The sequence below is a fragment of the Thermobia domestica genome, chromosome 8 (genome assembly GCF_964235325.1).
Source record: "Thermobia domestica chromosome 8, izTheDome1.hap1.1, whole genome shotgun sequence".
NCBI lineage: Eukaryota > Metazoa > Arthropoda > Insecta > Zygentoma > Lepismatidae > Thermobia > Thermobia domestica.
Window position 1 is genome coordinate 136,960,838 of NC_137461.1, and position 12,345 is coordinate 136,973,182.

Genomic DNA, 12,345 nt, shown 5'->3' on the forward strand with positions numbered 1-12,345 from the left:
TTATAAATTTTGAAAAACAAAAATACGACCCCATTCGGGCAAGGCAATACAACCCATGACAGTGTGAAGATAAGGCTACATACTTCAATAATCTTGCACATGGAGGTGACGTGGTCAATATCTGCTCCTCCCACCTTCACCCTTAAGATTACCCGAACTCCTAAGTTACCAAGATTCGACAAAAGCTGAATATATTCGTGGTTAACGTTTGTACCAAGGAAGAACAAGAGAACACAACAAAATCCAAAGGAATATTTTATCCTTTGCATGATGCTTCCAAAGATCAAGAAATAATGAATTTCATTTACCATCAAATTGTTCGTTGTGTTAAATTTGCTGAATATTAGTGTGATTGATAAAGTGTGAAGCGTGTACAGAGTGGTGCACGAGAAAATAGTACGTGTAAGTGTAGTGTAGAGTAAATAGAGCAAATCATATAAATGAAAATGAAAGTGTTGTTTGTAGATATCAACTCTATTCAACATTTCATTTCAAAGGATTCATTTGTTTTCTCATTATGTGATCACAAACAAGATCATTTTCAATTTTATTTATATGATCTTTAGAATTGAACCAAAGGGTATCTCATTCGTAACTAGACAGTTTACCCACCACATCACTGCAGCTCTCTCTGCCAAATTCTAGAAATTTTAGTTCAATGAACATTTAATTTTTTGAACTATCGTACAGATATAAGACCACTGTATCCACTAAAGCTCTGTAAGAAGATGACAAAACATAATATGTACATTTGTGTTTGCTATGCACAATATACAGGGTGAGGCAGAGAGGATGGACGTTTTTGAAATGGCTATTAAATCTCTCTACTAAGTGGAGTGACAGATGTGCGGAAGGTGTTATTAAGCTCGTGAAATCCTTAGCATTTTTTTTGTCGTTATTTTATTTTAGTTTCTGCAATTTAATTTAATTTAATTTTCAAATTAAGGCATGAAGCCAGGGACGATGGAGCATCATGATTTTGCCTATGACAATTTCGTCAAGTATAACGAGTCTTTCACGGCAGTTCAGCATGAATTTCGCTGCCATTTCAATATCCATAGAAATCAAGCTGTTCCTGTTCATAATACTGTCCTACATTGGATTAAAACACTTCGTACAAGAGGTATACTAATGAACAAAAAAACACCAGGGGTACACGAATGGCACATACCAGCGAAAATGTGGAAAGAGTCAGAAAGCCGTGCTAAGCAGTCCGCATCGATCTGTTCGGGAGTATGGGTGTGAACTTAGCCTCAGTATTAGTTCGGTCAGGCGTACTTTGCGTTTAGACCCGGGTTTCCATCCACACAAATTGACCGTTATGCAACAGTTGAAACCCGGAGATTATGTAAGGGACTGAACTGCGCACATGAGATGGAAGAATTTTTTGAGCAAAATTACAGCTTCCATTTGTTCATGACTGATGAAGCTCATTCTCATCTCAACGCCATGGGAATAAACAGAACTGCCGTTATTGGGCTTCCGAAAATCCCAAAGAATTACACGAAAGACCGCTGCACAGCCTTAAAATGACGGTTTGGTATGCTATAGGCAAAACTGCTGTCATCGGTCATTACTTTTTCGAGGATGATAATGGAAATGCTGTTTGCGTGAATTCAAAACCCTATACGAGATGATAAACAACTTCTTCTTACCTGACGTACGACGGAAACGTATTCCATAATTGCAACAGGATGGGGTGATAGCCCATACAGCTAAAGCATCAATGATCGTTGTTCACCCTCTTTTCTCTAGTCACCTTATTTCCAGATTCGGGGACATTCATTGGCCTCCTCGGTCTTCTGATCTATACAAGTACAATTATTTCTTATGGGGTTACCTCAAGCCATATAGGCTCCGTACGTTGGAAGACCTAAAGGAAGTATTTGCATGGAATATCTTGAGAAGTGCATCAGTGATAATGGACACTACATCCTAGATATATTCCATACTTGATTTTGTGCAATGCTATTTCAATATGCATTCAAATCTGTCAATAGATTTTGTTAAAAAAAAATATTTTATGATTTTTTTTAAAACTTCCGTCCTTTCTGCCCCACCAAATATATATATATATATATATATATTACAGTATTTTTTTTCCAAAGTTAATATATATATATATATATATATATATATATATATATATATATTACTTGTTTTGTGATTCCTTGAAGTAAAAGTTCCCAAATTTCGAAATTCTATATACTTAATATCCCGTTCTATTTTAGGAAGAAGATCTGGCTATGATTGCTGCCCAACGATATTACATTGAATTTGGTGCTGAGATGAATACTGCTCAGTTATTCCGACTTATTCCCACTTATATTCCTGATTATTGCCTTACTAGTGGCGAAGCAGCAGTGGAGAAATGGGGACGATTGGCAATAGAGCGGTTCAAAAAGGTATAAAATACGTTGGCATTTTCTGCTAAATGCGTTTTCCGTATCAGCTTTGTAAATATTTCCCGTTCTTTTACTATTATAATATGTTGTAACTTAGCAGTTAATTTCTTTACTAACAAAATTTGTTTATAAATTCTATTTTTTTAAATTATTTTTGGTATACATGCATATAGTGACTCAGTCCAATGTTTACAATACTCATATAGGGATGATGCAATTAACATTAATGCTTTACGAAATAACCTAGAAAAATCTGACCATACTGTCGTGGAGAGAGAATTTTTTTTTTTTTTTTTTTTTTTTTTTTTTTAAGTTCCGTTGGAGCGAGACCACTGATGTTCATGTTCCCGTCAGTCCAACAGCTAGATTCTTCTGTGTTATATTCTTCTTCTTCTGTATCTACTGATATACAGTACATAACAAATAATTTAAATAATTAATATTTCATGTTTCGAATTCTTGAAATATCAATACAACAAATGTCATTGACTATTTTAAACAGGAATAAAGAGAAATTAGAAAACTCCGTAAAATGAAAATTAAAAAAGTCATAAAAATTATGGGAAAATTTATTAACTAATAAAAAATATGTAAAATAAAGAAAGGAAGGATCTTTGTAAAGGAAGAAAACATGTATTTTATATTTTCAAAATCCGAGACCGCATACGTCATCTAATGGTTTTGCGGAGACAGTTGCAGGAAAACCATGATTTTATCAGTGGCGGATCTAGAAGGTAAAAACTGGGGGAGGGGGGAAGCCAGTACCCAGACTATGATAGGTATATATAAACTTTCAAAAATATATAAATAATATCTTAAATTATTTTGTCACTAAAAAACTGGAGAGGCCTAGGCCCCCCGGCCCTGGTGTAGATCCGCCACTGGATTCTATACAGGAAGAAATAATAATATATTGACAATATATTATACTAGCGTTAATTACCCGCTTCGCTGGGTTGAAATAAAAGCTTTAAATGCATAGTTCCTTTATATATATATATATATATATATATGTCCCCCTCCCCTCTACCAAGTTGCAGGACTGAATTTAGATTTAAACGGCATCAAAGGATCACTATTCATCTCAGCAACCCCGAAAACTATGGATTCGATGCTAATATCGGTCATTTTTGACTATTTTTAACCATCTCCCCTATGTTTTACCGTGAAAGTGAAACGATATAAACACTCATAGGCCCGAACGTCATTTATGTTGAACATTTGATTGTGATTGGTCAGATGGTTCAAATGGTGCGAAGTCATAAACATAGTCACTTTCATTTATATATATATATTATAAATAAATTCAACCATGCGCATTTTAGATTGAAACACTAAATATCTTCCTGACACAAAACTTCGAATTGTAAGAAATATAAAAGGGTAAAGATAAAGTTTTTTTTTTTTTATTGAAATATAGAGATCAAATACATTTAAAATCTTTAAATTGCCCTCGGATCCTAAAGAACTTTTAAATTTGGTGCATAAAATCCTCGAAAATAAAGGAAAAATCTAAATTTAGGCAAAAAAGAATAAATACACTTTGTAAGGGAATATGGGCACATAGCACTCGATGTTCGTGCCAATGACATTAATGTTATGTTGAATAGTATAATGGATAACATGTAGCTCGTATACAATGTGGATATACGAGTCATATAATAATACAAAAATGTTAACAAGTATATAGTAGGAAACAAGAAAATAACTCTAAATTGTTTTACAACTACATCTTGACCTAGAAATTTGTGTAGTTGTGTTACGTGCAGTGTTCAAGAAATTACGTGTAGTACACAAAATTGCATTACACAAGCTATAATTCTAGTACACAAGCTATAGAGAACATTTGTATCCGTCTTGCAATTTCATTTTGTATTTTTTTAAAACTTGTGAGGGCTAATTTTTATACTAATATTAAGATTTTGATTAATGTTCTGAATTTAAAATATATATAAAAAAATCTTAAACTGCTTTAAGGTTTCACTCGTCTTTCTTCTATGTGTTTTATTCCATTTGTATGACATGAGGAAAGATTGTTCACTCTGAAATAGTAACATGTAAAAAATACCTTTTAAAATGAAATCTACACATCAAAGTTTTGTAGGACAAAAGTACTAAAAGATCCTTTTGAAAAACTACTAGTAGGTAGACAAGTGTTTTACAAATGTTTGTGAGTTGAAATATGTTTCAATTACACTGGTAATTATTAGGATCATGCAAATAGGACGTATAACATTGTAATGTTAGTATGAACATCTGTCTGTTATTCCACACGATAATTCTTGAAAGCAAAATTTTAAATTATGTTCATTTTTTAAATAAATAGCTAGAACGATTATCTTCCCCAAATTTGTTAATAGGTTCAATCTGTTAACATCTTAAAGCTAATTTTTTCATGTTATGGAATTTTCCAAAGAAAAAAAAAAGAAAAAAAAAGCATGTCAGCGCATTGGAATAATACACATTGAAGAAGGGGCGAGGGCAGCCTCGAAACAGTTTGTGTTAAAAATTTTAATACAGAAATGCTACCTACGTTTAATAAATTTTAACGTAAGATGTCTTTTCTTTCTTTTTTAATATTAAGTATGCATCCTATAACATCCACCAGTAAGTAATGTTCTGTATGTTTCAAGTAAGTAGTTTTTAGTGTTATTTGATACATCCCACTTTCAAAATGGAAGTTACTCTTTTTCTTATTTCATACTTATTTCATAATTATACATGTCAAAGGTTAGTGAACGTACATTTGAGTAACTTCAACTACATATAACTTTAGTGAATCTTTCAAAATAAGTGAAGTTGAACCACGTAATACAAAATAAAGTAATTAACTATATATATTATTGCATGGTATGCCATTTGCTTATCAGAAATCGATAATATAATAGTTAAGTAGACGCAAAATTTAATTCACGTGAACATCCTGATTATAATTTTGATTGAAAATTATTTCTAAAAAGTTTATATTCCTGGTTCTATAAAATACATATTTTGTCTTCGTAGTATTTAATAATGTCGTCAATATGTACATTTGTATGTATTACGTATATATTTATTTATGTTCTAATCTGTATTTCATATTACACACAGAGCTATTACTTGAAAGAGAAAGTTCCTGAATCAAAAGTAAAAGAAGACATAGTCAGTTACGCCAAATTTAAATGGCCGATATTGTTCTCAAAATTCTATGAAGCTATTCAAAGTTCTGGTAAGCATTTCAGCAAAAGTAAATTTGTACGAATAGTTACTTCTAACAGTGTACATTTCTCGTGTACCGTACATAAATAAATAACCCATTTCAACACAATAAAACCTATCAATTTCATCAGATTAGCAAGAAACTACATACTTTTTAATACTATGAAAATCCGTTTATCTCGAAAACTAGGCATGAAAATTTTTCTGCAAGTATCTTATTATCTTCATCTTGATGTGGTCTATGGACTGATATATGTCTCATCTTTGGAAAATATTATAGTTAAACAAACAAACAATAAATAAATAAATAAATAAATAAAATAAGAATCAGTCACGAGTTTAGGCTGTTTTCATCAACCATACTGTAAAGTGTTATCTTATTAATCTCATAATGAAAAGCTTGACTAATATTTGCTTTAGTATTAGTTTCGTCTTAGTATATGACGTGGTTATCCTGTAGATCAATTTTTAGATTTATATATAAAAAATAGTTTTTCTGCATTTTCTCGAAAACTTGCATGAAAATTTACACCAACCAATAGTTTTGTTCATCTTAATGAGCTATATTGATTATATATATATAATTTTTGTGTGACGTGTATGTACGGAAATATGATACTATAAATGAATTCAAGGGAATTTTCTATAATTATTTAATACTTCCACATGATCCATTAAAATAAAGAACTTTAATTAAATATGATGAAGTTCAAGATGGCGGTCATGGTCCGGAAGTATCCTGTAACATAGAGCGCCCATCCCTGAATAAAAAGAATCCAAGAACTCCGTTCCGGAGAAAGAACAGTGTTCTGTTTCTTTTGGCTCACCTTTTGTATAAAATAAAAACTGTTTAATATATACTTCTGAAAAGTATTATATGAGTTGAGTTTTACGTCCCACGGTTATGCCGGTTAGGCTAAAGGAGGAAAAGTATTATAGTTTGTTATGGCTGTAAATATAGAAAGTAAACAAATTGATACCTATTTATTACTCTTAAGGTCCAGAATTGCTAAACAGTGAAGTCATAATTGCAGTCAACTGGACAGGAGTGTACATCGTTAATAATGAAGAACAAATTCTGCTCGATCTTTCTTTTCCGGAAATTACAGCAGTATCAAGTCAAAGGTAAGAAGATTTGTTCCAAGATGTTTAGAAACCATAAAATATTGTCTGGAATCTCTTTAACTCCTATTCAAAGTAATAAACTTCTTGAAAGAATTGTCTTGACACAAATAGAAATATTTTTTTAAGTGTATGACATAATATTAATATCACGCTGCAGCGTAATATCACCTATCACGCTGCTAGTATGAATATTCACAAGATATTGGTACTGTCTGTTGGACAATCGTGAAAAACAATGTGTTGAAACCAGACACATCAAATTCATGTTTGAGAGTGACATGTCAACGACCGCACAAGGAAAGGTAGCAGCGATACCCATCGTTTTGCCCATTCCAATATGCATGTAACCATGCACTGTTCTGCTGAAATACGGGGTCTGGAGTTGTTTTCTTTCTTTAGTACTTTTCTCTGAGTAATTTTGACCTTAATGTGTCAGCCGAGATCCTGTGTTGTGTCCATTGACATCCTGCACCATTAGATCTACTGTTCGGAAGCTATGACGCCAACAATACACGTTGACAGATTACGTTCTGACCGCAGTAGTTTCAAGTAAGCGTCTGACCGTTAGGAAAATACAAACAAGAATTTTCTTAACGTTGTTTATTTTGCCTCATATAGAGTACATAAGTAAAAATTTCTTCCAGCAAAATAACAACTGCCAATTATTACTGGCAAAGAACGATATACTTTTTAGTACCACAGATGTTTTCCTTTTAATTTTCTCTAAAATTAGACTCGAGAATTTATACTCACACATAATATTTTAACTGACTTCAAAACAAGTAGGAGGTTTCAATTTGATCCCTTTATATCACGTTATCTAAAAAATATTGAACCTTTGAAGGCCAAAGTTGAGAACATACGTATTGTTATCTGAAAATAACGTTTTGAACTCAGATTTACACTATTTTGTTTAATGATTCTGCAATTTTTCGGCAACGCAATAATACAATTGCCGTAGAACTTTTGTGGTGTCTACTCAAAATACTGTGACGTCTGGTTTCCACAGACACCATTTAGAAAGTTTTGCATAGACCAAAACAAACAATAGTCTTTCAGTGCCTGATCCAGTCTATACGGTAATGCATTACAACTCCCCAGCCAAGTTATCTCAATTTCTGACGGGTCGTTAATGATGTATGCGATTTGGTGTTGTCAGTATGGTACACGCAGCGTTGGGTAAGTTACTTGTAAAAACGTAACGCGTTACAAGTTACTTTAGTTTCCCCTAAAATGTAACGCGTTACTTGCCCCAAAAAAGTAACTGTTACCCTACTTCGAAAGTAACACGTTACTAACGCGTTACTTTTAGTTCTGAAACTTTGACTATGTGAAAAAATTCTTATTACTTCAATTTTCCGTACTACTATACTACTACTACTACTACAAATTATTATTATTATTATTATTATTATTATTATTATTATTATTATTATTATTATTATTATTATTATTATTATTATTATTATTATTCCACTTCTCAATTGCTTTATGTAGATGCAAGAACAAATTCTTACTTGGCATTTGCATGCATTTTCATGTAATGTAACATTGACTAAAATGCCATACTGCGTTACTCGTAGGGATAGGCACGAGCGAGTTTTCTTTGAAACTCGAGTAGAGTCGAAACAAACATCTTGGAGCTCGACTCGAGAACTCTGTTCGAAAAATTTCCTCCAACTCGACTCCAATTCAGGTCGAGTTTCGACTTGAGTCGAACCAAATCCTGTGTGTAGTTTCCAGTACTCTCTTCAAGTATCCTACATAGACAATATAATTACTACTACTACTACTACTACAAATTATTATTATTATTATTATTATTATTATTATTATTATTATTATTATTATTATTATTATTATTATTATTATTATTATTATTATTATTATTATTATTATTAATTATAACAACACTGTGTATAAATATGAAAGAGAAACTACTAGTCACCAACCTCGGTAGTCGTGTAGTCTACGAGTCACCAACATTGTTCACGAGCTTCTGAATTTGGGTTGAGAGTCTAGGTTGAGTATTCGCGCTCGAGCCAAACATTGTTAAAATTTATAGGGCGCTGGCCAAATATGCCATGAGAAATGTAAGCAGTGATATGGAATACTTTTAGTGTTGCTCACGAGAGGAGAAACTGCTCGCCACGATAACGAGACCACAAGAGATATTTTATAACGAATTTAGTTCGACTCGACTCAACTGAGCAGATGGCTCATCCCAACCAAGCCAGCTCGAGCCGATGATTCACCCCAAGCGAGCCGGCTCGAACCATCGGCTCAATTGAGTCGAATCGAACTAAATTCGTTATAAAAATCTCTTGTGGTCTCGTTACCGTGGCGAGCAGTTTTTCCTCTCGTGAGCAACACTAAAAGTATTCCATATCACTGCTTACATTTCTCATGGCTTTCGCTTTCCAGTGTAATCAGGCTATGATTTCAAAACGAGTTAAACCAAGTTGCACGAGCGAGCTATTTATCAAACTCGACTCGACTCGAAACTCGACGTCAAAAACAGTGAATCGGCTCGGAACTCGATCCGAGAAAAGTACCTTTGACTTGACTCGAAACTAGACTTGAATTCGAGTCAAGTTTCGAGTCGAGTCGAGTTTTACCTTGACTCGTGCCCACCCCTATGCGTTAGAAAAAATATCTGCTTACTATTATTCTGCTAAACTAATTATATAATAATAACAATATTGTTATGTAGAATTAAAAATACAGAATATAGAGAAGCATTACACTACAACTAACAAATTGAGAACACATGAACTGTGGGTGAATCAAAACTTTCCAATAACTCTAAAGTCGATACATGCTTTTTAAACCTAGTTATTCCAAACTCTATAATCAATGGGACTCTAGGATACGCAAATTGATCTAAAAGAATTTCAGTATTACATACCATCAACAAACTATTTTCTAGTAATAAAGTAGGCCTGCTCATCATAACACAGTTTATTCATATTAACCTCTTACTTTATATTATTAATTATGGCACCCTAGTTGTTGATAAATATTTCCCGCCGGGGCACTTCAGGGACTTTACTTTTAAATTCTGTCCACCATCATTATCAGCTTTTAAGAAAAAGTATTCTTTCAAATATTTGAGCGGTAAAATATTTTCGTTCTCCATCTTTATAAAAACATCAATCAAAGTAAAATAGACTACCGGTACCATTGCACTCGTAGTTCACTCATTGAATGTATTGATTTGGAGCTGTCAAAATCTATGAAAAATCTTCTAGGTGCTTGCGATCAGTACACTTTATTTTCATGAGGCTGTCCTCATCTTCCAGATACAGCAAGTGGTACTACGATCTTATCTGTTTCTGTGTATGTCGGTGACTGACTGTTGGTCACTGACAAACATAATTCATGCTCTATTGTTCCATTCTGAGAAATTCACTTACAGGAAAGAAACATTTGTTTCTAAAAAAAAATATATACATATATTGTAGTTACTCATCTGAAATGTAACGCGTACAAAAGTAACGCACACTAGGTACGTTACTTTAAAATTTGTAACGCGTTACCGTTACAGTTGGAAAAAATGTAACTCGTTACTAGAAAACGTTACTTCCGTTACTTTACTCCCCAAGATTAGGAATACGACACCCTTTCTATTGACCAGTTTCGACCGTTTCTTTTGAATTGCTAAGTGAACTCGCACTAATTCTGAACAGTACAGGTCCGGGTCTATTATTCTGCCCGTCAACAGCAGCTTGTGATGTATGATGCTCTTCCAATTCTACAAAAAGCACAGTACAACCCACCTGAGCATCAGTATTGGCTTTATCACAGACTGTGGAGCTTTTCCTCGCTTCAATCAAACACGAACTTTCTCGCATATTGTAGCCGTAGGTTATTCACTTTTCACCACTTGTGATCAACTATCTCAGAAGTGATTCGAGTTTCTTACCTTTTAATAGAGATTTGCAGATAGAGACTCGATCGAGTAAATGTTTCATGTGGGACCCAAACTTCGATTATTTTTTTTTTTAAATCTAGCTTTCTCTAAATGATTTAACCCTGTTCTGTGATAAATGTTTAGATCTTTGGCGATGTCAAGATCAGCTTACTTGCCGGTCTTGTTCGACTTTAGCCAGAATATCATCAACTTTTGCTGTGATTGGTTGGCCACTGCGACGGGCATCTTAAACATGAACATTCCCAGAACGAAAGCGACTGAACCACCTTTTTGTTGTTGCTTTTGATAACGTATATTACCTATAAGCAGTACAATTTTTTTCACTAGGCTGCGCAGCATTTGCACCTTTATCGAAATAAAATTGTAAAATATAGCGTAGTTTAGTGGAAAATTCACTCATCTTCACGGTGCAATATCTTACGTCTGAGTTTAAGAATTCTAATACTTCTTGCACATCTACTAGCTTCAACTGTCACCTGCCCAATGACATTAGATCTAATCCGCTGCGGCTCATATACCTCAGATTTGGGACACTAGCGCCATTTTGTGCGTAAAAACCTCAATAGTTTTTATACATCCTGATGTATATGAATACGTATTATGGGTATGCTCACGCATAATTTCCATATAGGTGTACCGATTTTAATTATTTCTTTCTTTCTGTTTGAAATGTATACTTTTCTGGGAGCCTGACATGAATTTTATCAGGATGTAATGTGAATCATCGAAGCTAGACCATGAAAAATCTCAATGGTCGCAAAACTGTCATTAACTGACTTCAATGTATGTATGTTCACGCATAACTTCGATATACGTGCACTGATTTTGATGATTCTATTCTCCTTTAAAAGGATAAACTTTCCTAATGTTTGCATATAAATTTTGTGATGATCTATCAATCTTTGGAGCTAGACCATAAAAATTTCAAAATCTGACATAGTAATATCATAATTCTATGTTTATGCATAACTTCGACATGGATGCGTTCAATTACTTTGATTTTTCTTTTCGATTGAAAAAGTGTGCTTTCGCGTAGTTTCGTATAAATATGTTTAGGATCTGATGAAAGTCTTCGGAGCTGGACCATGAAACTCGTCAAAGGTGATAGTGTTAATAGCGTGTGTGTGTTCGTGTATAATTCCGTACTCACGCTTGATCTGAGAAGATGTTAATTTGAGTGCATGAACTCTGTAGATTTGAATATATAAATATTAATCTGTGTTTATATAAGTATACATTGTATTATATTTTAATTTCATCTGGGTGCAGCAGTGGCTCAGTGGTAAAGCGTTCATCTCTAGTGCGTGGAGTCCCTAGTTCAGTCGCAGCTCGTGCCAAGCTCGTGTCAATGAATAATTTCTACCATTTCTGGTTTGAATATCACGCCTATCAACGAACTTGATCCCTTACTTTTAACCCTCTGCACCCTGATCAAATTTGGTGATGATCTAGTAGTTCTTGGGATTTACTGACGAACGGATAGACGGACAGAATAAATAAGGACATTTTGGTAAACCAAACTCCTTAAAATGATAAGATATTAATTTCATATTTTAAAACACTATTTCACGATTTATTTGTAGAAGGCTTCACGAAAAAAAAAGAAATTTTGCTCGGATAAATTCTAAACATTTGAATTACATAATCAAAAAATAAAAATATTTTCAGAAAAAGCTTTCCTGC

At 33.4% G+C, this 12,345-nt stretch overlaps 1 protein-coding gene across 1 annotated transcript in view; it reads left to right on the forward strand.

Annotated features, from left to right (window-relative positions):
• LOC145693234 (myosin-VIIa-like) overlaps positions 1-12,345 on the forward strand; it is a 144,638-nt gene that overhangs the window by 83,004 nt on the left and 49,289 nt on the right. Inside the window, exons 25-27 of the mRNA XM_081769039.1 lie at positions 2,232-2,405; positions 5,496-5,613; positions 6,602-6,728. Of these exons, the coding sequence (XP_081625165.1) occupies positions 2,232-2,405; positions 5,496-5,613; positions 6,602-6,728 (419 nt within the window). The remainder of the gene's footprint in view (positions 1-2,231; positions 2,406-5,495; positions 5,614-6,601; positions 6,729-12,345) is intronic.